We start from the raw sequence: 26,695 nt of genomic DNA, 5'->3' as shown, positions 1-26,695 counted from the left end.
TCAATATTGATGTATTTCAAATGTTGCAGAAAAAAATCTATTTGAAATTTTTGGTGTTGCAGACCGTACGAAATTTGTATATAAGGTATTTGGAATATCGGATAGAATAATACGAATGCCGTTCTCATACTCAATGCAATGAAAAATCTCATATTTTCTGGTACATTATTTTCCAACCATGTCATCGTCAAATATATTTCACTGTCTTGTTGTGTCGGGATCGCAAAAAGAAGACCCCCACTTACGCTTATGATGATGAGAAGCAAAGAAAAAGTTGTCATGCGAAACGATTGTTTTGCAATTTTTCGGTTGAGAATTGTTGCATCCACATTCGGCTGCGATTTGTAGATGACTTGGACGAAATAAAAAATGAAGAAGAGAGAGATGAGAAACTGAAGCGCATTCTTTCAAAATTATGCTGAAAATTAAATAGTACTCACGTAAATCTGTCCAAAGTAGACTGGGGCGTGCTTGAAAAATTCCAAATCGTCGAATAAGTAAAAAATGTGATAACTGTCCATTAATAAGGAAAACAAAATGCAGGTAAATGCGCCAATGAGAACCACTTTTCCTATGATCGTGTCAAAACTGTCAATCGCACAAATTCGGATTATTTTTAGAGGGTCAACTGCAAATTGTTCATATTATTTAGAAAAACGTAACGAAGCTAACCTTTGTCTAATTCTTTTTCCTCGAAGTTCATTTTACTAGATGTTGGCGACTGTTACACTGATGACAGTAGTTTTATTTCCGTTCTACTAATGGTGTGGTAATGTTGTAAGAAATGTTGATGTTATTAACCTAATATACATTTAATTTGACGAGTGTATGATGATGACTATCATTAGTCACTAGGCTAAAGTTCGCGTCACGAGTCAAGGCGAGTACTGTAATCATCATTAGTGAGTAGTAACGATTACGTGCGAGTAGAAGACGACATAGAAATAACTGAACTTTTACCAATACATATAATTTTATTGTTTACATTATTCAGAATCAAATTATTTTAATTTAACAGTAAATGTAAAATGTAGGCAAAAATGAATAGGGAATTTTTCATTTTTTGAATTTTTTATAAATACCGTTTAAAATTTGTAATGAAATGTGTTACAAATATATTAATCTACACATTAAATGTAATGATTCAAGTACATACTTGTAACACTTTAAATTTATCTTGTGTTTAAGAATACGTGGGAGGATTGGGGCAATTACTTTGCTTTCCAAGAAAAATTGTGGAATTCCCTATTCATTTTTGCCTAGTTTATAATATACTCGTAATACTCCTATAATACAATATAATTTCTGAAGAAAAATTAGTTTTCCGATGTGAAGACTGCAACAGGGATTTTAAAAATGAAAAGGGCCTTAAAATATGTATAACATATCGACTAAAAATCTTTAATGCTCTAAAACACAAGATTATTTTTCTCTGTGAGTTCTAACGATTGTTTCCAATTACTCTCGCTCCAAGCTCGAAGTTCAAGGACTTCGAGGCAACTGTCAAAAATTTCAAGTCCATTTTCTTGTAAGAATGATTAAAAAAATATTTTCATATACAGGTGCGTCTGCTTAAACTTTATATTTGAATATCTTCGTTATTTTAAATGACTGCTCAACGATATTTAGTCTTAATAAAGGCTGCATTGCCCTCTTTACATAGGCACTACAAAAATTAACATGGATCTGGACAGAAGAGGAATATTAAAGAAAAAAATTAATGAAAAAAAATTATTTTCAGCATTTCCTAACATTATAACTTTTAACATGCATATCAAATGTTTCTGTGTAGATTTTCTGCCTAATAATCATCCTAGTGCTTATTATTGACCAATACTTCATTCACCAGTGTGTATTTACGTAAAAAAGTACTTCACGGCTTACTGATTTACAAAAAAAAAAAAATTAATTTATTATTTGACAACGTCAAAGTAAAAAAGTTTGTGAAATCTTTGAAATAATCTTTTATACAAGATGTTGTTCTCACAGCAAGAGAAAATTAATATTATTTTTACGTATGGAGAGTGTCACAGGTGCTATCGAGTCGCAGCAAGAATTCTTCAGGCCCGTCAAGAAAATGATAAATTTTCCGAAATGAATATCAGATGAATTGTAAAGCTGTTTGAAGATACTGGCAGTGTTAAAGAATTGCCACGAGTAAGGGATGCACTCCTCAAAAATATTAACTTTCAAAATGCCGTTGTTGATTAGGTGACTGAAAATCCACACACAAGCACAAGAGCAGTAGCGGCTACACTGAATGTCTCACAAAGCACGATTATTAGAACTTTAGTCTTTGAAATTTCATCCATATGAAATGATCCTGCAACAAGAACTTCACGGAGTTTTTATTCCAGAATTGAAAGGTGTGTGGAAGTTAATGGTCGAAATAAATTTTGAGCATCTTATTTAGTTATAATTATTTTGAGTACATTTTTAAAATTTTCTTTGCTGCTAATTGTGTTACATTGTTGAATTTTGTCGGGGCGTAGAGCCACCCCCCTCCTTTCAGAACGAGAACCACCCCTGCGTGGGTGAATGACAGAGATTTGAGACGACAGTACCGAGATGGTCTCAGGGTAGAACAGTCACAGTCAGAAGTCACTAAGTCATTTATCCAACATCTCGAGTACGGTCGTACGGTCCAAACAATTGTACATAAATGTAAATAAACGTTTTACACAAAACGATACGGTGTGTCAGTTCACGCGCGCCTACAATCTGAGAAAAAGTTAAGTTAAGTTAAGTTTTTTGTTAACTTTTTCTCAGATTACGGAGTATAACATATTCAGCTGTGGCCTCTGTATCTCCCTGTAGTGTTTTTATTACACTTTTACTGACGACTACGCAATAAATTAGTGTTAAAAAGAACTAATTTTCCAGCTGGTTGTTTTTTCACTCTACTCGGTGTTTTTTCACTATAAATCAATTTGATTGGTCCAAATTTGAAAAATGCTGCAATTCGATTGGTTAAAAATTTTCGAATTGGATTGTCAATTAAAAATTGTTAACTCGACGGTAAAGAATCCACCTGTTTTAAGATGTCTTTCTTTGAAATTCATTATTGATATTGTCTAGAAAACTAAGGCCACATACATTCGTAATTTAACTTATTCGTGTTCGTCGAAATTATTTAATGATGAACTTGAGTAAAATTTGTATTTAATTGGTTAAAAAAAAAAACACAGTTTTTCTTCTAAAACTTTAATAGAAACATAATTGTTTTCAGTAAATTTTAAGTTTAAACCTTTAACAGTGATCTTTCGTAAAATATCAAGTTTTAATCTAAACATTAGGTACTCATTCTTACTGCTGAGGCCATACTGATGTTGCCTCATAAGACACGATACACAACACAACACATAGAATAAATCGCTTTGAAAATCTGAAATCAGATTTGTATAATCTGGAATTATTTTTATTCTACTTACGTCAGCTACTGATTCATAATTACAAGCCAATTTTGTTGAATATTTAATCTTGACCGGTTTGGCTGCAACTATCAAACATTTTAGGTACATCTTCTGATTATCGTTATTCCAATTGTACCAATCCAAGGTATTTAAAACACGAAAAATATCTTCGTACTGTACAAAAATTGTAATTATTTGGCGGGGGTTTCCTAGTTGTTTTGTTCTACTTTACCGCATCTTCAGTTTTTTGACCTTCTATCGCATATCGTATACTAAGAGTAATAGCAAACGTAACAAACAACGTCAAACGAATGTAGAATAGCAGATCTAAATCTCGAACCTACCCGACTCATTAATTAATCCAAGAATCAAATTTTACTTACCACCAAGAGAAATATGAAAATGCTCACGATTGTTAGGCTTCCTATTACAGAAAAAAATAAAACAAAGATTCTGCTTCGTCTTCCGATTTCTTTAGCCAAAAGCAAAATTTCGACGTGGCGTCTGATACAATACGTTAACATTTGCCGAATATTTTGTTGGTATTTTTTGCTGAAAACTAACTCTTTCCAATTGTGCGAGTCAACGTCAATGTTTTCTAAATGATCGATCAGAAAGTAGATCCGAAATCTTTGGTGTTGAAGAGCATAAACAGTTTGAATATAGGGCATAAGCATAATGGGAAAAGCTAAAATGAAAGATGCTTTGAAACAGATGAGAAATAGAGTTCTGATGTGATCAGAAGAAATATTTTGAATCCAAACATAGAGAAGAAACGGCAGTTTGTTATCGGACTCCGTCGGAATGGCGAAGACCACACCAGACGTAATACTAAATGCAACTAGTGCAAAACAAAACTTCAGTGTACGAAGCGACTGTTTTGTCATTTTTCTCGCGAAAGTGATTTCGTTCACGTTCGCTTGCCACTTGGGACACTGCTCGAGGTGCTCGTAAAAATATTTAGCAAAATGTAAATTGAAACAAATGCAAACCATCACCTGCAACGTGGTGACTCAAAAATGCATTTCAAGTTGGTGGTACTTACGTAGATTTGCGTGAGATAAGTCGAAAAGTTTATAAGTAAAATGTTGCCATCAAAATTGTACAAGAAGTAACAAGTTTGAACCAGTACAAGGGTCGATACGGTAATAAGCGAGCCAAAAAGTACAACTTTTCCAATCACGGTGCTGAAGACGTCAGTCGTCCATTTTCGTAGTGGTTTCAGTGGGTCATCTACAAGACATCACAGTTATCGGTAAAGAATTATTGTATTAAATGGAGCAACCATCGAGTGATATTTTCTCTTGGAAAGTCATTATTTGAATGTCTGTCTTTTCTAATACTGTCTTGACATTATAAAATAATTATCATTAATGTGAATTATTACATAGTTATTTGTTGATTATTAACGACACTACGCAGTGTATTGATTATACGTTATGTTTTAATAACTGCCCCACAAACCAACTCTTGGTAGTCAATTATTGAGTGTCTTCCAACTAATCTAATTGTTTTTTTTCTTTGATAAACACACGAGTCAGCACGATACAGCATCTTCAAATTGTTGCCCTTGAAGGACATGGACTACGCCAGTAATGTCAATAGTGAGTGCTGAATAGATAATTCGGACGTACATCAGCAAGGGCATATCTCGAACCTCAAAAAACTAATACATTTCAGATCACCTAGGGCCAGTTTACAGAAGCGAAATTAAGTTCAGCGTAATCAAATGCGAGATTAACTGAACACGTGATCAGATTGAACCAATCGAAGTTTCGAACTCATTGGTTAATCGCGCATTAAAATTTAATTCGAATTAAATATTAGGATGTCCAGAAAGTTTTGAGCGTTTTTAAGAAAAATAAATAAATATTGACTACTTAAAAAATTAAGCAACATTTAAACCTGGTCGATATCTTCAAACTCCATGACGTTTCTTATATTCGCTTTTAGCCAAAATATTAACGTAATATTGATACATGTACAAGTTCACGACTGTATCATGATGGCTATTATTGCTCGCTAGGCTACAGTGTACGTCACGAGTCTTAGGCGAGAACTGTAATCATTTGAGTGAGTAGGAATTATCATTACGGCGATTAGAATTCGATAGATTTTCTCCCACATACAAAATTCATAAATCAATCTCCCAGTAAACTTCTTGTATGTGATCGCTGAAAAGTATGGATATATTTTGATATTTTGTAAACTCTTCATTAGTTGAAACGAAACAGCGCAAGCACGAGGATTTGCTAAACATTTTTGATAGTGATGTTGATGTTGTCACATTCTTTATTATACGCGAGCAAAGCCACAGACACACAAAAGATTTGATATACATAAGCATTTGCATAATAAAACGGATTTAAAAAGTTGTAGTCCTCTCAGTTTTGATTGCGTGATTGCCAGATTGATTCAGCCTTCAAAAAAACTCCGGCAAGCTTTAGCAAACTGATTTTGTATTTAATGTTATACAGCGAAAACAAAGTCATTGTGTGTAAACAGGTTTCAGATTGTTTTTGTTCTCTGTAGTGTTCCATAAGGTGATCACTGTTCACTTTCGTCCTATATTATTTTCAACACCTGTAAATGGTCTTAAAATGAGACTCATTTTTGACTTAAAAGGTTATTTGACTTAAGAATGTTACGTAATTTTGATAAACTCGAATGTAACAGAATGTTAAAGAATCTAAGTGTTTTGATTGAAAAAAAAAAACACGTTTTTACTTCTAAACCTTTAATTAAATTAAAAATTAAATACATATTTGTTGTTCGTAAATATTACATTTAAACGTTTTACAATGATTTTTCGTGCAATATCAAATTTCAATCTAAACATTACTCATCCTTACTGCTGAAGCCTTACTATTGTTGCTTTATAAGGTACGATACACAACACAACACATAGCATAAACCGCTTTGAAAAACTGAAATCGGAGTTGTATATCTGGAATCAATTTTTATTCTACTTACTTCAGCTGATAATTCATAATTACAACCCAACTTTGCTGAATATTTAATCTTGACCTCTCTGGACGCAACTATCAAAAATTTTAGGTACATTTTCTGATTATCGTCATTCCAGTGGTACCAATTCAAGGTATTTAAAACACGAAAAATATCTTGGTACTATACAAAAGTTGGTAATTATTTCGGTGTTAGTTTCCTAGTTTAATTGTTCTACTTTACCGCATCCTCAGTTTTTTGACCTTCTATAGCATACCGTATACTGCCAGTAATAGCAAACGTAACAAGCAACATCAAACGAATGTAGATCAGAAGATCTAAATCTCGAACCTACTGGAGTCATTGATGAAAACAAGCATCAAATTTAACTTACCATCAAGAGAAATGCTATACTGCTCACGATCACTAGACTCCCTACTACAGAGAATAATAAGACAAAGATTCTGCTTCGTTTTCCGATTTCTTTAGCCAAAAGCAAAATTTCGACGTGTCGCCTGATGCAATACGTTAATCGTTGCCGAATATTTTGATCATATGTTTTGCTCAAAATCAAATCTTCCCAATTGTGAGAGTCAACGTCAATGTTTTCTAAATGTTGCAGTAGAAAGTTGATCCGAAATCTTTGGTGTTGAAGAGCATAAACTGTTTGAATATTAGGCATTATCATAATGGGAAAAGCTAAAAAGAAAAATGCTCTGAAACAGATGAGAACTAGATTTCTTATTTGATCAGAAGAAATATTTTGAATCCAAACAAAGAGAAGAAACGGCAGTTTGTAATCGCATTCCGTCGGAATGGAGAAAACTGCACCACACATAATACTAAATGCAAGGAATGCAAAAGAAAGCTTCAGTGTACGGCGCGATTGTTTTGTAATTTTTCTTTCGAAAATGATTTCGGTAACGTTCGTTTGCCACTTGGGACACTGCTCGAGGTGCTCGTAAAAATATTTAGCAAAATGTAAATTGAAACAAATGCAAACCATCACCTGCAACGTGGTGACTCAAAAATGCATTTCAAGTTGGTGGTACTTACGTAGATCTCCGTGAGATAAGTCGAAAAGTTTATAAGTAAAACGTTGCCATCAAAATTGTACAAGAAGTAACAAGTTTGAACCAGTACAAGGGTCGATACGGTAATAAGCGAGGCAAAAAGTACAACTTTGCCAACCACGGTCCTGAAGACGTCGGTCGTCCATGTTCGTAGTGGTTTCAGTGGGTCATCTACAAGACATCACATTTATCGATAAAGATTAATTGTAATAAATGGAGCAACCGTCTAGTGATATTTGCTCTTGGAAACTCATTATTAGAATATCTTTATTTTCTAATAATTTCTTGACATCATAAAATAATTATCGTTAATGTTAATTATTACGTAGTTATTTGTTGATTATTAATGACACCACTACCCGGTGTATTGATTATGCGTTATGTGATAATAAAAGCAGCACAAACCAACCCTTGATAGTCAATTATTTAGTTGCTTCCAACTAATATAATTATTTTTTGTCTTTGATAAACACATCTTCGTTACATACTAACATCATAAATAAATAGAATTAAATAATAGCTATTTATTATACAAGTATCTTATAAGGCAAATAAGCCACGAAAGAAATGTTTGGCCACGAGAGCTTGCTCGAGTGGGCTAATTTTTCTTGAGTGAGTTATTTGCTGTTAAGGCACGAGTGTAATACATAGTTTTATCCAACTCCTCCTTCTGTAACACTTCTTAAAACATTATCAAATTATAAAATTTTATAGCGTTAAAAGTTGGTAGCTTATGAATTGGTTGCCATGTGGTTGCTATGACAAATTGTTTGTTTGTTTACAACAAATTTATTATTTGAGAAAAAATTTCCAAAAAAGATGCTTGATCGAAATGGAAAGAAAAAGATCTCTTGCTGAAAAAATTGCGAAAAATGGTGAAGAAGTCACATCGAGTTTGCTGGCGAGGAAATCCAGAGATGCTTATCACAAAGAATTAAATGACTTCAATAACTGGAAACAAGAAAATTATGTTTCTGGGGTAACTTCTTTCATGTCAAAAATAGAGTTGTTTTAATTTTAATTCTAAATTTTATGTTTTATATTTTTTGATGTTCAATAAACTGTTCAATTCTATCTGAACTGTTTAATTATAAAAACAGTTTAATTCTGGGTGTTTTATAGACCTCATACGTAATATATTCAAAATCGGCATTATTATGACTTCATAATAAAGAAGTGATGGATAAAATTATTAACAATTTTCATTTGCTATGATGCATCACACAACATACAGAATAAACGGCTTTAATTATCTGAAAAAAAAATATGAAAATTTAGTTTATAATTTGATTTTGTCGTTTAATTACCCCCGCTCCAAATTTGTAATTCAAAGACATATTTTCTGAGTATTTGATTCTCATTGGTCTTAACGCGGCTGTCAAAATTTTTAAGTAAACTTTCTTGTTGTCTTGGTTCCAATGGTACCATTTTGTATCACATAGAGCAAGAAAAATATCGTTGTACTAAAAATAAATAATTAAAAAGATATTGTAACGTATAATAGTCAGCACGATACAGCATCTTCAATTTCTTGCCCTTGAAGGACATGGGCTACGCCAGTAATGGCAATAACGAGAGCAGAATAGATAATTCGGACGTTCATCAGCAAAGGCATATCTCGAACCTCAAAAAATTAATAAATTTCATATCACTTATAATTTTTTCCAAAAGAATAATTTCTAACCTGCCTTAAATATTTGAGAAATATTATATTGAAATCTTACCTCTATCGTAAACATTAGAAAGCTTATAGCAAGTAGACATCCAATTACGGTGAAGATAAAGAGAATCAGCTCATTTTGCTTGCACATTTTTTTCCCTAAAGTCAAAAACTCTACGTGTCTCCTGACACAAAATACCAGTCTCTGCGCAATATTTTCTTGGTACTTTTGGTTATAAATCAGCTCTTCTTCCTCAAAATTTTCGTAATCGATATTGATATTTTTCAAATGTAGTAGAAAAAAATCTATTTGAATTTTTTGGTGTTGCAAACCGTACGAAAGTTGTATATAAGGTATTTGGAATATCGGATAGAATAATACGAAAGTGGTTCTCATACTCAATGCAATGAAATATCTCATATTTTCTGGTGCATTATTTTCCAACCATGTTATCGTCAAATATATTTCACTGTCTCGTTGCGTCGGGATCGCAAAAAGAAGACCCCCACTTACGCTTATGATGATGAGGACCAAAGCAAAAGTTGTCAGACGAGACGATTGCTTTGCAATTTTTTGGTCGAGAATTGCAACATCTACGTTCGGCTGCCATTGGTGATATCGGTCGTGCAATTTGTAGATAACTTGGACGAAATAAAAAATGAAGCAGAGAGTGATGAGAAGCTGAAGCGTATTTTTTCAAAATTATGCTGGAAATTATATTGTACTCACGTAAATTTGTCCAAAGTAGAGCGGGGCGTGCTTGAAAAATTCTAAATTGTCCAATAAGTAGAAAATGTGCCAACTTTCTATTAATAAGGAAAACAAAATGCACATAAATGCGCTAATGAGACCAACTTTTCCGATGATCGTGTCAAAACTGTCAATCGCACAAATTCGAATAATTTTTAGAGGGTCATCTGCAAATGGTAAGTTAATATAATTTAGAAAACGTAACAAAGCTAACCTTTGGCTAATTCTTTTTCCTCGAAGTTCATTTTACTGCTGTTGGCGACAATTTATCTGATATTAGTTAGTTCAATTTCTCTTCCACCAATGAAATGTTGTAAAGATAGATAATGTTTTACTTATTAACCTAATATAGATACACGTATAATTCGACAGGTGTATCATAATGGCTAATATTCCTTCCTAGGCTAAAGTCCGCCTAATGAGTCCTAAGCGAGCGAGTCATTAGAGTGAGTAATAATCATTACGTGCGATTGGAATTCGATCATTTTTCTCCTACGTACAAGATTCATTAATAAAAATCTCACTTATAATACCACGAGTAGACAAAGTTATGTCTATTATTTTTGTAACGCTGTCACGAATGTCACTCACGTTTGCATTTAAATAAAACGAGTGCGCAGCACGAGTGGCATTCTCAAGCGTGGGAGACATGAGTGAGAGTACCACAAAAATAGTGGTATTATAATTTATAATCAATTTTCCTGACAATTATCACTAGCGAAAATAACCGATTTTTCACTAGTGATGAATAATCAGGAGATTTGGTTCTGATTGGTGCAGAAATGACAAATCGTGCATTTTTATTGAAGAATTTGTGTCACATGACATGTGAGTTCTATTTCGTATTTAATATAAGCGGCTTGCGACCACGTCACCTCATGGCTTATGTTTTTTTTATTGCAATCCTAAACGTCAGAATTTGATTTTTTGTTAGTTACTCTTTTCACAACTCTTCATTAGTTGATGGGAGACAGCTCAAGCGCAGAGTTTCACGAAACTTTGCTAAGAAATGTTGACACACACATTTTTTAATATCCACGAGCAAAGCCACAGACACAGTCTGGTAGTAGAGAGTCAATATGACAATATTTCAGTAAAAGATTTGTTTTACTTAAGCGTTTGCATAATCAAATGGATTTGAAATGTAACAGAGTTGTAGTCTTCTTATTTTTGTTTTCTCCAGTGTTCCACAAGGCGATCACATTGGTACTATATTATTTTCGACACATGGTCTTAAAATGAAGCTCATTTTTGTCTTAAAAGGTTATTTCACTTAAAAATGTTACTTACGAGTAGGTATCTAAATGTTTTGATTTAAAAGAAAAAACTTTTTTTACTAAACCTTTATTAGAGACATACATATTTGTTCTTGCTGAATATTAAGTTTAAACGATTAACAATGATTTTTCGTACAATAGCAAATTTTAATGTAAACTTAACTACTCGTTCTTACTGCTGAAGCTGTACTAATGTTGCCTTATAAGACCCGATACACAACACATCACAGAATAAATCGCTTTGAAAATCTGAAATCCGATTTGTATATCTGGAATCAATTTTTATTCTACTTACTTCAGCCGCTGATTCATAATTACAACCCAGCTTTGCTGAATATTTAATCTTGATCTCTTTAGTCGCAACTATCAAAAACTTTAGGTACATCTTCTGATTATCGTTATTCCAGTAGTACCAATTCAAGGTATTTAAAACACGGAAAATATCTTGGTACTGTACAAAAATTGTAATGATTTCGATGGTAGTTTTCTAGTTTAATTGTTCTACTTTACCGCATCTTCAGTTTTTTGGCCTTGAATCGCAAAGCTTATACTACCAGTAACAGACAACATAATATACAACGTCACACGAATGTAAATCAGTAGATCTAAATCTCGAACCTACCGGAGTAATTAATTGAAACAAGAATCAAATTTAACTTACCACCAAGAGAAATGTGATACTGCTCACGATTATTAGGGCTCCTATTACAGAAAATAATAAAACAAAGATGCTGCTTTGTTTTCTGATTTCTTGGGCCAAATGCAAAATTTCGAAGTGTCGTCTGATGCAATACGTTAATCGTTGCCGAATATTTTGGTGGTATTTTTTGCTGAAAATTAACTCTTCCCAATTGTGAGTGTCCATGTCAATGTTTTCTAAATGGTGGAGCAGAAAGTAGATCCGAAATCGTTGATGTTGAAGAGCATAAACTGTTTGAATATAGGGTATTATCATAATGGGAAAAGCTAAAATGACAGATGCTCTGAGACAGACGAGAAATAGATTTCTGATTAGATCAGAAGAAATATTTTGAATCCAAACATAGAAAAGAAACGGCAGTTTGTTATCGGACTCCGTCGGAATGAAGAAGACCACACCACAAGTAATACCAAATGCAATTAGTGCAAAACAAGACATCATTGTACGAAACGATTGTTTTGTAATTTTTCTGTCAAAAATAGTTTCGTTCACGTTCGTTTGCCACTTGGGACACTGCTCGTGGTGCTCGTAAAAAAATTTAGCATAATTTAGAATGAAACGAATGCAAACCATCACCTGCAACGTGGTGACTCAAAAATGCATTTCAAATTGGTGGTACTCACGTAGATCTCCGTCAAATAAGGCATAACGTTTATCAATAAAGTGTTGCCATCAAAATTGTACAAGAAGTAACAAGTTTGAACCGCCACAAGGGTCGATACGGTAATAAGCGAGGCAAAAAGTACAACTTTTCCAATCACGGCGCTGAAGACGTCGGTCGTCCATGTTCGTAGTGGTTTCAGTGGGTCATCTACAAGACATCACAGTTATCTGTAAAGAATAATAGCGGTAATAAATGGAGTAACCATCGAGTGATATTTTCTCTTGGAAAGTCATTATTTGAATGTCTTTCGTTTGTAATATGTACTTTCTTGACATTATATAATAATAAATTAAATTTTAATTTAATTTATTATGTTATAATGTCAAGAAAGTATTACAAAGTCATTATTTGAATGTCTTTCGTCTGTAATACTTTCTTAACATTATAAAATAATTATCATTAATGTGAATTATTACGTAGTTATTTGTTGATTATTAACGACACTACGCAGTGTATTGATTATACGTTATGTTTTAATAACTGTCCCACAAACCAACTCTTGGTAGTCAATTATTAAGTGTCTTCCAACTAATCTAATTGTTTTTTGTCTTTGATAAACACATCTACGCTGGCTACTAACATCGATAAATAAATATAATGAAGCAATGTTATTAAAAATTTTCATTTGGTTTGATGCATCGCACAACAACATACAGAATAAACGGCTTTAATTACCTGAAACAAAAAATTAAAATTGTTTTTATATTTTCATTTTGCCTTTAATTACTCCCGCTCCAAATTCGTAATTCAAAGATATAGTTGATTCTCATTGGTCTTAACGCAGCTGTCAAAATTTTTAGGAAAACTTTCTTGTTCTCTTGGTTCCAGTAGTACCATTTTGTATCACTTAGAACAAGAAAAATATCGTTGTATTAAAAATAAATAATTAAACAGAAATTGTAACATATACGTCAGCTAGATACAGCATCCTCAAATTCTTGTCCTTGAAGGACATGCCAGTAATGGCAATAACGAGTCCAGAATAAAGAATTCGGACGTACATCAGCAAGAGCATATCTCGAACCTCAAAAAATTAATAAACTTACCTACGAGACCACTAACAATGCAAGACAATGCAAAAAATGATGTTAGATTTAAATAGCTGATCCGTGATCTGTAATCCGTAGTGCATTCACAATCGACCCTTCAACGCCTACTTTGAGGGTACATTTAAATGAACACCCGATACAACGTGTGTCCCATAAGAGTATGAGCCTGACGAACTCAAAATATAACTCAACATTCAATTTTCATGAGTAACTAAAATAAAAAGTAGTTTACACATCCCTGAGGTTTTTTTAGATTCCCCTCTTGTTCGCACATTTGCGGAAAAGCTCCCCAGTGATTGTGTTAATTAGGATGTCCAAAACTACAATGTATAATTTTTAATGAATCTAGTTCCCATTGTCGAATGTATTTTGTGTTGCGTTTGGACTTCGTCAGGTTCATACTCTTACGTGAAATACGTTGCATATTTGAAAAATATTATTTTAAAATCCCAGCTCCAACGTAAACATTAGAATGCTTATAGAAAATACATCCTATTACGGTGATGATAAAGAGAAAAACTGCAGTTTGCTTGCACATTTTTTGTCCTAAAGTCAAAAACTCCTGACACAAAATATCAGTCTCTGTGCAATATCTTCATGGTGCTTTTGGTTATAAATCAACTCTTCTTCCTCAAAATCTTCGTAATCAATACTGATATTTTTCAAATGTTGTAGAAAAACATCCATTTGAAATTTTTGGTGCTGCAACTAAGCTTTTTCCTCGAAGTTCATTTTGTTACTGTTGGGGACTATTACACTGATAGTAGTTAGCTTCACAGGGTCATTATAAATGATTGTCCCATCGCAGTTGGCGTTGAAAACTCACACAAATTTGGGATGTGCCGCTAGCTTCGCAACGTTAGAGAAACTAGTAGACAAATTTACGCTACCGCCAGCAGCGCTACCTATCGGCGATATTAGTCTCACTCATGTTATAAAGCTTGCGGCACATTCAACTACGTCACCAACGCCTACTGCGATGAGACAATCATTTATAACGACCCCATATTTCTATTCCACTATTCCACTAATGAGGTGGTAAGGATTGTAAGGATTGTCAAGGTTATTAACGTAATATTGACTCATATATAATTTGACGACTGTATCATGATGGCTATTATTGTTCGCTGGCTAAAGTGTACGTCACGAGTCTTAGGCGAGTACTGTAATCATTTGAGTGAGTAGGAATAATCATTACGGCGATTAGAATTCGATAATTTTTCTCCCATATACAAAATTCATAAATCAATCTCCCAGTAAACTTCATGTAGGTATATGGTCGCTGAAAAGTATGGATATATTTTGATATTTTGTAAAATCTTCATTAGTGGAGAGGAAACAGCTCAAGCAGAGGGTTCCACGAAGCTTTGCTAAAAATTTTTGATAGTGATGTTGATGTTGTCACAATGTTTAATATACGCGAGCAAAGCCACAGACACACAAAAGATTTGATTTACATAAGCATTTGCATAATCAAACGGATTTAAAAAGTGACAGAGTTGTAGTCCTCTCAGTTTGGATTGCGTGAGTGCCAGATTGATTCAGCTTTCAAGAAAACTCCGGCAAGCTTTAGCAAACTGATTCTCTTACTAATGTTATACAGCGAAAACAAAGTCATTGTGTGTAAACAGGTTTCAGATTGTTTTTGTTTTCTCTAGTGTTCCATAAGGTGATCACTGATCACTTTCGTCCTTATTATTTTCAACACCTGTAAATGGTCTTAAAATGAGACTCATTTTTGACTTAAAAGGTTATTTGACTTAAAAATGTTACGTGATTTTGATGAACTCGAATATAACATAATCTTAAAGCATCTAAGTGTTTTTGGTTAAAAAAACAAGTTTTTATTTCTAAAGCTTTATTAAATACATATTTGTTCTTCGTAAATATTACATTTAAACGTTTTACAATGATTTTTCGTGCAATATCAAATTTCAATCTAAACATTACTCATCCTTACTACTGAAGCCTTACTGATGTTGCCTCATAAGTCATAAGGTACGATACACAACACAACACATAGCATAAATCGCTTTGAAAAACTGAAATCGGAGTTGTATGTCTAAAATCAATTTTTATTCTACTTACTTCAGCTGATGATTCATAATTACAACCCAACTTTGCTGAATATTTAATCTTGACCTCTTTGGACGCAACTATCAAAAATTTTAGGTACATCTTCTGATTATGGTTATTCCAGTGGTACCAATTCAAGGTATTTAAAACACGAAAAATATCTTGGTACTATACAAAAGTTGGTAATTATTTCGGTGTTGGTTTCCTAGTTTAACTGTTCTACTTTACCGCATTTTCAGTTTTTTGACCTTCTATTGCATACTGTATAGTGCCAGTAATACCAAGCGTAACAAACAACGTCAAACGAATGTAGATCAGAAGATCTAAATGTCGAACCTACCGGAGTCATTGATGAAAACAAGCATCAAATTTAACTTACCATCAAGAGAAATGCTATATTGCTCACGATTAGTAGGCTTCCTATTACAGAGAATAATAAGACAAAGAGACTGCTTCGTTTTCCGATTTCTTCAGCCAAAAGCAAAATTTCGACGTGTCGTCTGATACAATACGTTAATCGTTGCCGAATATTTTGATGATATGTTTTACTCCAAATTATATCTTCCCAATTGTGAGAGTCAACGTCAATGTTTTCTAAATGTTGAAGTAGAAAGTTGATCCGAAATCTTTGGTGTTGAAGAGCATAAACTGTTTGAATATTAGGCATTATCATAATGAGAAAAGCTAAAAAGAAAAATGCTCTGAGACAAATGAGAAATATACTTCTGATTTGATCAGAAGAAATACTTTGAATCCAAACATAGAGAAGAAACGGCAGTTTGTAATCGCATTCCGTCGGAATGGATAAGACTACACCACACATAATACTAAATGCAAGGAATGCAAAAGAAAGCTTCAGTGTACTAAGCGATTGTTTTGTAATTTTTCTCTCGAAAATGATTTCGTTCACGTTCGTTTGCCACTTGGGACACTGTTCGAGGTGCTCGTAAAAATATCCAGCAAAACGTAAATTGAAACAAATGCAAACCATCACCTGCAACGTGGTGACTCAAAAATCAATTTCAAGTAGTTGGTAGTAGGTACTTACGTAGATTTCTGTGAGATAAGTCGAAAAGTTTATGAGTAAAATTTTGCTATCAAAATTGGTCAAGAAGTAACAAGTTTGAACCAGCACAAGGGTCGATACGGTAATAAGCGACGCAAAAAGTACAACTTTGCCAACCACGGTTCTGAAGACGTCGGTCGTCCATTTTCGTAGTGGTTTCAGTGGGTCATCTACAAGACATCACAGTTATCTATAAAGATTAATTGTAATAAATGGAGCAACCGTCGAGTGATATTTGCTCTTGGAAAGTCATTATTAGAATGTCTTTATTTTCTAATACTTTCTTGACATCATAAAATTATTATCGTTAATGTTAATTATTACGTAGTTATTTGTTGATTATTAATGACACCACTACCCAGTGTATTGATTATGCATTATGTGGTAATAAAAGCAGCACAAACCAACCCTTGATAGTCAATTATTTAGTTGCTTCCAACTAATATAATTATTTTTTGTCTTTGATAAACACATCTACGTTACATACTAACATCATAAATAAATAGAATGAAATAATAGCTATTTATTATACAAGTGTCTTATAAGGCAAATAAGTTACGAAAGAAATGTTTAGCCACGAGAGCTTGCTCGATTGGGCTAATTTTTCTTGAGTGAGTTATTTGCTGTTAAGGCACGAGTGTAATACATAGTTTTATCCAACACCTCCGTCTGTAACACTTCTTAAAACATCATTAAATTATAAAATTTTATAGCGTTAAAAGCTGGTAACTTATGAATTGGTTGCCTTGTGGTTGCTATGGCAAATTGTTTGTTTGTTTGTTTACAACAAATTTATTATTTGAGAAAAAATTTCCAAAAAAGCTGCTTGATGGAAATGAAAAGAAAAAGATCTCTTGCTGAAAAAATTGCGAAAAAGAAGAAAATAAGTCACATCGAGTTTGCTGGCGAGGAAATCCAGAGATGCTTATTACAAGGAATTAAATGATTTCAATAACTGGAAACAAGAAAATTATGTTTCTGGAGTAACTTTTTCATATCAAAAAAGAGTTGTTCTAGTTGTTCAATTCTATCTAAACTGCTTAATTATAAAACAGTTTAATAATGGGTGTTTTATAGACCTCATACGTAATATGTATATTCAAAATCGGCATTAATATGACTTCATAATAAAGAGGTGATGGATAAAATTATTAACAATTTTCATTTGCTATGATGCATCACGCAACATACAGAATAAACAGCTTTAATTATCTGAAAAAAAAATATATGAAAATTTAGTTTATATTTTGATTTTGTCGTTTAATTACTCCCGCTCCAAATTTGTAATTCAAAGACATATTTTCTGAATATTTGATTCTCATTGGTCTTAACGCGGCTGTCAAAATTTTTAAGTAAACTTTCTTGTTGTCTTGGTTCCAATGGTACCATTTTGTATCACATAGAGCAAGAAAAATATCGTTGTACTAAAAATAAATAATTAAACAAATATTGTACAACAAATATTGTCAGCACGTTACAGCATCTTCCAATTATTGCCCTTGAAAGACATGGGCTACACCAGTAATGGCAATAGCGAGGGCAGAATAGATAATTCGGACGTACATCAGCAAAGGCATATCTCGAACCTCAAAAAATTAATAAACTTCAGATCACATAATTTTTTCCAAAAGAATAATTTCTAACCTGCCTTAAATAATTGAGAAATATTATTTTGAAATCTTACCTCTATCGTAAACATTAGAAAGCTTATAGCAAGTAGACATCCAATTACGGTGAAGATAAAGAGAATCAGCTCATTTTGCTTGCACATTTTTTTTTCCTAAAGTCAAAAACTCTACGTGTCTCCTTACACAAAATACCAGTCTCTGTGCAATATTTTCTTGGTACTTTTGGTTATAAATCAGCTCTTCTTCCTCAATATCTTCGTAATCGATATTGATATTTTTCAAATGTTGTAGAAAAAATCTATTTGAATTTTTTGGTGTTGCAGACCATAGGAAAGTTGTATATAAGGAATTTGGAATATCGGATAAAATAATACGAATGCCGTTCTCATACTAAATGCAATGAAATATCTCATATTTTCTGGTGCATTATTTTCCAACCATGTCATCGTCAAATAAATTTCACTGTCTCGTTGCGTCGGGATCGCAAAAAGAAGACCCCCACTTACACTTATGATGATGAGGAACAAAGCAAAAGTTGTCAGACGAAACGATTGCTTTGCAATTTTTTGGTCGAGAATTGTAGCATCTACGTTCGGCTGCCATTGGTGATATCGGTCGTGCAATTTGTAGATAACTTGGACGAAATAAAAAATGAAGCAGAGAGTGATGAGAAAGTGAAGCGTATTTTTTCAAAATTATGCTGGAAATTATATTGTACTCACGTAAATTTGTCCAAAGTAGAGCGGGGCGTGCTTGAAAAATTGTAAATCGTCCAATAAGTAGAAAATGTGACAACTTTCTATTAATAAGGAAAACAAAATGCAGATAAATGCGCTAATGAGACCAACTTTTCCGATGATCGTGTCAAAACTGTCAATCGCACAAATTCGAATAAATTTTGGAGGGTCAACTGCAAATGCTAAGTTAATATAATTTTGGAAAACGTAACAAAGCTAACCTTTGGCTAATTCTTTTTCCTCGAAGTTCATTTTACTGCTGTTGGCGACTATTTATCTGATATTAGTTAGTTCAATTTCCCTTCCACCAATGAAGTGGCAATGTTGTAAAGATAGATAATGTTTTACTTACTAACCTAATATAAGTACAGGTACAATTCGACTGGTGTATCATAATGGCTAATATTCCTTGTTAGGCTAAAGTCTAATGAGTCCTAAACGAGTAAGTCATTAGAGTGAGTAATAATCATTACGTGCGATTGGAATTCGATCATTTTTCTCCTACGTACAAGATTCATTAATAATTCTCACTTATAATACCACGAGTAGGCAAAGTTATGCCGATTATTTTTGTGGCGCTGTCACACATGTCACTCACGCTTGCATTTGAATAAAACGAGTGCGCAGCACGAGTGGCATTCTCAAGCGTGGGAGACATGAGTGAGAAACCACAAAAATAGTGGTATTCGAGGGACTATTCAACGAACAAAATTTATAATCAATTTTCCTGACAATTATCACTAGCGAAAGTAACCGATTTTTCACTAGTGATGAATAATCAGGAGATTTCGTTCTGATTGGTGCAGAAATGACAAATCGTGCATTTTTATTGCAGAATTTGTGTTACACGACATGTGAGTTCTATTTCGTATTTAATACAAGCGACTTGCCTCCATGTCACCTCATGGCTTATGTTTTTTTTATTGCAATCCTAAACGTCAGAATTTGATTTTTTGTTAGTTACTCTTTTCATAACTCTTCATTAGTTGATGGGAGACAGCTCAAGCGCAGAGTTTCACGAAACACGAGCAAAGCCACAGCCACAGTCTGGTAGTAGAGCGTCAATAAAAGATTTGCTTTACTTAAGCGTTTGCATAATCAAATGGATTTGAAATGTAACAGAGTTGTAGTCCTCTTATTTTTGTTTTCTCCAGTGTTCCACAAGGCGATCACATTGGTTCTGTATTATTTTCGACACATGGTCTTAAAATGAATCTCATTTTTCCCTTAAAATGTTATTTCACTTAAAAATGTTCCTTACGAGTATCTAAGTGTTTGGTTTAAAAGAAAAAACTTCTCTTTACTAAAACTTCATTAGAGACATATTTGTTCTTGGTAAATATCGGGCCTTCAAATAAATATATATTTAGAGTAGGCGTAGGCGAGATTCTAATATAAGCCCTACAGAGAGAGGTTAAATATTCTACAATTGCCTGAATTAGAAGTCAGATATGATAGAGCAGATATGATCCAGATATATAGATTAACCCACAATATATGGCCAGGTGACACCTCGGAGTTCATAGACATGCAAACGACTACGAAGACACCAATACAAGCTTAAGAAAGAGAAATTTAGGACATCTTCTCGAAAATATTTCCTAACATTTGAAACTTGGAACAAATTAGATAACACAGTCGTTAACAGCGCTAATGTCTGTGCTTTTAAGAAGCAATATGACAAAATGCAGTAATAAACACAATTGTCCAATATACGGAATTATACAATCATTAATTTGCTAAATAGGATTGCCTCAGCAACTATTTAAATGAATAATAATAATAATAATAATAATAATAATAATAATAGACTTGCCGTGACAACTGTCTAAATGTCAATAAATTCGCTCTCTAATAAAAACGCGCCAAATGTTGTTGCAAGTGCTTCACAGCAATCCAATGGTGCTACAGAAGTTAGAAAACGCAAAAAATGGACTATGGAAATGAATATTTTCTTTATACGGGAATATTTTCGGATCACGAAACTACAGGATGTTGTGAGTACTTACAGGCTTGATTTATTTAAAGCGTTCCAAAGTAAGTACCCCCAGTTTCCTGTTACTATTCAAAATTTAGCTGACCAGAGGAGAGCCATTATGAAGAAAAACTATATCCCTTCGGCAATTTTAGAAAAGATCAAAAATGATGTAAAGTTAGAATTGTCAATTAATTATTCTGAGAATAATGAAGTTTCTAATAATTTAGTTGAAAATTCTGTTGAACGGCAAAGTTTGCAAAGTTTATCAAATCATAATGACTCTTTCTGTTATCAAAATAATTCAACACCAAACAACACGATACAAAACGACATAAATAATTTAGACTTGAGTTATAATGATATACATGTTATTAATCAAAATTTTTACTACCATCAAAATTTTAAAGAACAAATTGAAGATGAATTTAATAGAACTCTGAACGAATTTGAACATATAGAACCATTTAATAGACCACTATTACCTAAACAACAAAGTTCCAAAAAATTCTTTGCAATGATTGAAATTTTAAATCAATTCATTTTACCTAAATTTGTAAATAGCACAAGTTTTAAAAAATTACACAGTATTATATATAGTGGAGCTTTAACAATTATCAGATTAAATGGTTCAAAAGAAATTGACCAGACAAATAATATAAAAACTAAAGAATTACCAAAATGGGAACGAAGACTAAATAAACGCATTAACAATATCAGACGAGATTTAGGTAGAATAACTCAATATTTAAAGGGTATAAATTCTAATCATCTAAATAACTGTATTCAATCGATTTTAAATAAAAACAGAATACATTGTTTAAAATATAACGAATATAATGAAACATTAATAGAAATTAAAGACACTTTATTACAGAAATTGAATATTTATTCTAAGCGATTAAAAAGATATAAAAATAATAAACAACGGAAATTTGAAAACAAACTATTTAGAAATAATGAGAAGTTGTTTTACAAAAATTTAGCAGATAATACAACTCAAGATAATAATGGTATACCAAATATAAATGAAATTAAAGAATTCTGGTCAAAAATATGGTCAAATGAAGTTCAATTTAATAATCAGGCAGAATGGATTCCTAATTTAGAAAATGAGATACCAGATAGTAATAATCCACATCATATTCAAATTAGCCTTGAAATTTTAGTTAAAAATATTAATAGTTCACATAATTGGAAATCCCCTGGAGGTGACCAAATTCATAACTTTTGGTTAAAAAAATTTACTTGTATTCATAAACCCTTACTTGATCACTTTAACGGATTTATTAGGGAACCTAACACATTTCCAGAGTTTTTGGCCCATGGTATAACATATCTGAAACCAAAAGATTCCGATACTAAAAATCCATCAAAATATAGGCCAATCACATGTCTACCTACAATTTATAAACTTATGACAGCTTGCATTAAAGTAATAATTTACGACCATTGTCAAAAATTAAATATACTTAATGAAGAACAAAAAGGTTGTGTTAAGGAGTGTTTTGGTTGTAAAGAACAACTCATAATAGATACGGTAATAATGGAACAAGCTAGAAAAAATAATAGAAATATTTATACCGCATTCATAGACTACAAAAAAGCCTATGATTCAGTACCACTTTCATGGTTAATTAAAATTCTTAAAATTTATAAAATTAATTTGGATTTGATTAACTTTTTATCCCATGTTATGACATTTTGGAGAACTACTTTAAATTTATCAATAAACAATACTAAATTAAACTCCGAGCCTATTCAAATTAAACGGGGAATTTATCAAGGAGATTCTTTAAGTCCTTTATGGTTTTGTCTAGCCATTAATCCTTTGACAAATCTATTAAATAGCACTGGATATGGTTTCAATATTAGACTTAATAATACCACACTATCCAAATTAAATCACCTTCTTTATATGGATGACATAAAACTTTATGCATCTAAAAAGAATCACATTTTATCTTTACTAACAATAACTGAAAAATTCTCAAATGATATTGGCATGACTTTTGGTATTGATAAGTGTAAAACGCAATCAATATGTCGCGGTCATTACGAAAATTTAGAATATATAACTCAAGAAGGAGAAATCATTAAAAATTTAAATAAAGGAGAATTTTATAAATATTTAGGTATTAATCAATCAAATCATATTCAACATTCAATTATAAAAGAAAATTTAGAAAAACAATTTTATTTAAGAATTAAATCTATTTTAAAATCAAAATTAAACGGTAATAATTTAATTAAAGCAGTTAATACATATGCTGTTCCATTGTTGACCTATTCTTTTGGTGTTATAAAATGGTCCAAAACTAATTTACAGAATATAAATATTCAAACTAGAGTTCTCTTTACAAAATTTTGTAAACACCACCCCAAATCTGCTATTGAAAGATTTAATTTACCACGCGAAAATGGTGGTAGGGGTTTCTCAAATCTAGAAATTCTACAACATAATCAAATTGCTTCACTAAAAAATTATTTTCTCAATAGAGCTCGTGATAACACTTTTTTTAATGCTTTGGTTTCAGCGGATAAAGGTTACACACCTTTAAATTTAAGCGATAAAATAATTTCAGATATTGTTGAGCCAAATATACCTGACACTATAGCAAATATAAAACAAAAGTCTTTACATGGGAGATATTTTAAAGAACTAGAACAACCAGAAATTAATATTCAAGCTTCTCATGCATGGCTTAAAAAATCAAATATTCATCCTGAGACTGAGGGTTTTATATTTGCAATACAAGATCGTGTTATACATACAAGAAATTATAAAAAACACATATGCGGATTACAATCGATCATTGATAAATGTAGGATTTTCGGAACTGAAGGGGAAACCATTGAACACATCATTTCTTCTTGCACCGTTTTGGCTCAAAGCGAATATAAAAAACGTCATGATATATTCGCAAAAATTATACACATGAATTTAGCAGTTAAATTCAACTTATTAAAGGATACACAACCACATCATATTTATAAACCAGAAAGTTGTTTGGAAAATGACAATTACAAATTGTATTTTGATCGTACAGTTTTAACCGACATTCATATTCAGCATAACAGACCAGACATTATTATTTTAAATAAACAACAAAAGCAAGCATATCTTTTAGATATAGCTGTTCCAAATTCACACAATATAACACAGACATATAATACAAAAATTAATAAATATTTAGAACTCTCCGTTGCTATGAGAAATCTTTGGTGTTTAGAAAAAATTTCGATTTTACCATTTATAATTTCAGCAACAGGAATAGTACCGCAATCTCTTTTTAAAAATTTAAAAATTTTGGACTTAGAGAACACATTGGTGGTTGAAATTCAAAAAGGTATATTATTATACTCATTTCACATCGTGAGGAAATTCCTTAACATTGACACAGAACATAAAACACAAAAAAGTCAAAATGTGGAGGCGAGACGCCGGTAATTATGTTGATAAGCACTGTACTATTACTTGATAGTATTATCCGTAATAGTGTATGTACTCCGGCAAAATTGCCGTGCCGCCGGGTGGAGGTGGGATACGATAATAATAATAATAATAATTCTGCTAACAGTGTAAAATAATTCTTTTAGGTAACCAATTATTCTCCGGAGTTACACAGGTTACATAGTAAGCTTTTTCCCAATTTTATATTGTCATATTCCGTGGAGGGGGAACAGGGAGAATGCACTACCAAAATTAAACATATTTTCTAATCTAATTTTATTTCGTTAAAATGTCTGACGTTTCTTGTGTCATTTTCTACGCTGGAAAAATGTTGCAAACAATTGAATTTCCATAGGTTGCTCTAAATATAAATTTATTTGAAGGCCCGTTATTAAGTTTAAACGATTAGCAATGATTTTTCGTACAATAGTAAATTTTAATTTAAACGTTACCTAGTCGTTCTTACTGCTGAAGCTTTACTAATGTTGCCTTATAAGACCCGATACACAACACATCACAGAATAAATCACCGTCTAAAATATCTGCATTTTAAATTTCACAAAAATCTGCTGGAAAATAACTGAGTTATTAGGCTCGAAAGTCTTAGCTGAGACACCCTCTATAATGTACACAATTTGTATCGTTCTTTATTCTAGGAAACTCCCCACTTTTTCTTCTCACTTGAGACACCTCTCATTCGCCCTTCTCATATTAAACAATCGTCATTGCCATCGACATCAGCCAAATAACTAATACTTCTCTCCTTCCTTAATGGATTCGGGCTCTATTACGTATTCTCAGCCGACCTTTTGTTGCAGTCCTCTCAACCGGGGGAGCCCCCGAACCGACCGCACTCTCGACCAACACAACGGTCTCGAACCTAACATCGCTGCTATCCGAGACCGTCTCTTCGGCATTACAGGAGGAGATCCCGAATGATATATGCGGCGCCAGTTTCTGCCCGAGGACGGCGGCAGAAGCGGCCAACCCCAACCTACATCCCCCGGAAACATCAAAAATCCACCTGATCACCGGAATATATCTCGCTTGCATGATCGCCGCCTGTCTGGTAGTGGCCTTCTTCGTCGACCCCATGCGCAGGTGAGAGAGAGAGAATTAAGAGCACGAATGTGTGAGGAAGGAAATAAATTCAAATAGATCCAGAGCTTGTTGGTTACATTTTTCACACTTTCTTTTTCTCGACTAATAACCTCAAACAATCGTAACTTGTCAATGTTTGAATACCCATCGAGGTAACTGATAAGTTGCCTTAATGTCCCATTCAAGTAGATCGACTGTACAAGGTTAGTACAGATTAATATCCTCGAGCTGATGGTGTTTTCAGATACGGGAAAGGACGAAAAGGGAGCGGATCAGGCCTCTCCGGGCTCAAGTTGCTCGCAGTCACTATAAAACAACTTGCCAATCCCTATCAAATATTAATACTTCCAATTACGATGTTCATTGGAGCTGAACAGGCCTTCATCGCTGCTGACTTTAATGCGGTAAGTTGTTTGTTTGGGCCATTTTTAAATTGTGTTTGCAAATGTGAACAGGGTGAGAGCTTTTTCGGTTTGGTTGAAAACCTGATTCCAGAGCTTTTATAAAAAAAATAATTACTTTCTCCCGCTGTAGTAAATCCATAATATTCCAATTAACTTAAGGGGTTTGAAGTTTTTTTTACTTAAGAATTTATTCAGTTCATTTGTAAAATGGGAAGTGAAAACTAACACAAAAAAAAAATGAAAACCTTCAAGGAAAATATTTTTCTGATTGAAGTTAGAAGTTCAAAGCTATTATAGGGTGCAGATTCAACATTAACAAGTCTTGTGGTACACACGTGCGTGTTCAGCCAATCAGAGCGCTTGCTTTCGTCCAATTAAAAATGTTTATCGCGATAAAAACGTCCTACTACTCCTATCCAAAGTGATTAAAATTGCATGCTATTCCTGTCAGATTTTCAATCATTGTGTTTTTAATAACTGTAGGTATTATAAATAAATAATTAACGTTAAAGTTTGTATTCTGGAATTAATCTTGCCAAAAATAACACGACCTAATTTTTTATATCTGATAAATTTCCCAATCTTCACTTAAACATTTTTGCTTTAGACAGTTTTACTCGTTAATATTTGGGCATTTTTATTCTGGTTAGGCCCGAGAGCTTTAGCTCGAGGGTTTAACCTTTGCCCAAATTCAATCGTAAAATTGTCAAAACAAAAAGTT

The 26,695-nt window shown here is 32.8% G+C and overlaps 1 protein-coding gene and 4 long non-coding RNA genes across 8 annotated transcripts in view; 1 reads left to right on the top strand and 4 right to left on the bottom strand.

Moving 5' to 3' along the window:
• Positions 1 to 26,695, top strand: part of LOC138125304 (UNC93-like protein) — a 99,874-nt gene that overhangs the window by 65,814 nt on the left and 7,365 nt on the right. For both annotated transcript variants that reach the window (XM_069040556.1, XM_069040557.1), the window contains exons 4-5: positions 25,288 to 25,570; positions 25,815 to 25,974. In XM_069040556.1, coding sequence (XP_068896657.1) covers positions 25,288 to 25,570; positions 25,815 to 25,974 — 443 coding nt within the window. The remainder of the gene's footprint in view (positions 1 to 25,287; positions 25,571 to 25,814; positions 25,975 to 26,695) is intronic.
• On the bottom strand, positions 3,203 to 4,417 carry LOC138125306 (uncharacterized). Of its 2 annotated transcripts, XR_011157403.1 has the most exons (4): positions 3,797 to 4,417; positions 3,646 to 3,753; positions 3,432 to 3,587; positions 3,203 to 3,385 (listed from the first exon to the last, which is right to left on the bottom strand). It is a non-coding gene; the product is annotated as an uncharacterized lncRNA (long non-coding RNA). The 2 variants fall into 2 exon arrangements; XR_011157402.1 differs by having other exon boundaries at positions 3,205 to 3,385; positions 3,646 to 4,417.
• Positions 6,110 to 7,598, bottom strand: LOC138125305 (uncharacterized). 2 transcript variants are annotated; one of them, XR_011157401.1, is made up of 4 exons: positions 7,416 to 7,598; positions 6,603 to 7,368; positions 6,387 to 6,542; positions 6,110 to 6,340 (listed from the first exon to the last, which is right to left on the bottom strand). It is a non-coding gene; the product is annotated as an uncharacterized lncRNA (long non-coding RNA). The 2 variants fall into 2 exon arrangements; XR_011157400.1 differs by having other exon boundaries at positions 6,387 to 7,368.
• Positions 8,502 to 9,841, bottom strand: LOC138125307 (uncharacterized). Its single transcript, XR_011157404.1, has 4 exons — positions 9,157 to 9,841; positions 8,949 to 9,056; positions 8,740 to 8,895; positions 8,502 to 8,685 (listed from the first exon to the last, which is right to left on the bottom strand). It is a non-coding gene; the product is annotated as an uncharacterized lncRNA (long non-coding RNA).
• On the bottom strand, positions 15,418 to 17,096 carry LOC138125308 (uncharacterized). The gene is made up of 3 exons (XR_011157405.1): positions 16,658 to 17,096; positions 15,622 to 16,603; positions 15,418 to 15,575 (listed from the first exon to the last, which is right to left on the bottom strand). It is a non-coding gene; the product is annotated as an uncharacterized lncRNA (long non-coding RNA).

Source organism: Tenebrio molitor, chromosome 3 (assembly GCF_963966145.1).
Source record: "Tenebrio molitor chromosome 3, icTenMoli1.1, whole genome shotgun sequence".
NCBI classification, from domain to species: domain Eukaryota; kingdom Metazoa; phylum Arthropoda; class Insecta; order Coleoptera; family Tenebrionidae; genus Tenebrio; species Tenebrio molitor.
The sequence above is the reverse complement of the archived record's forward strand: the minus strand, read 5'-3'. Positions and strand labels throughout refer to the sequence as shown.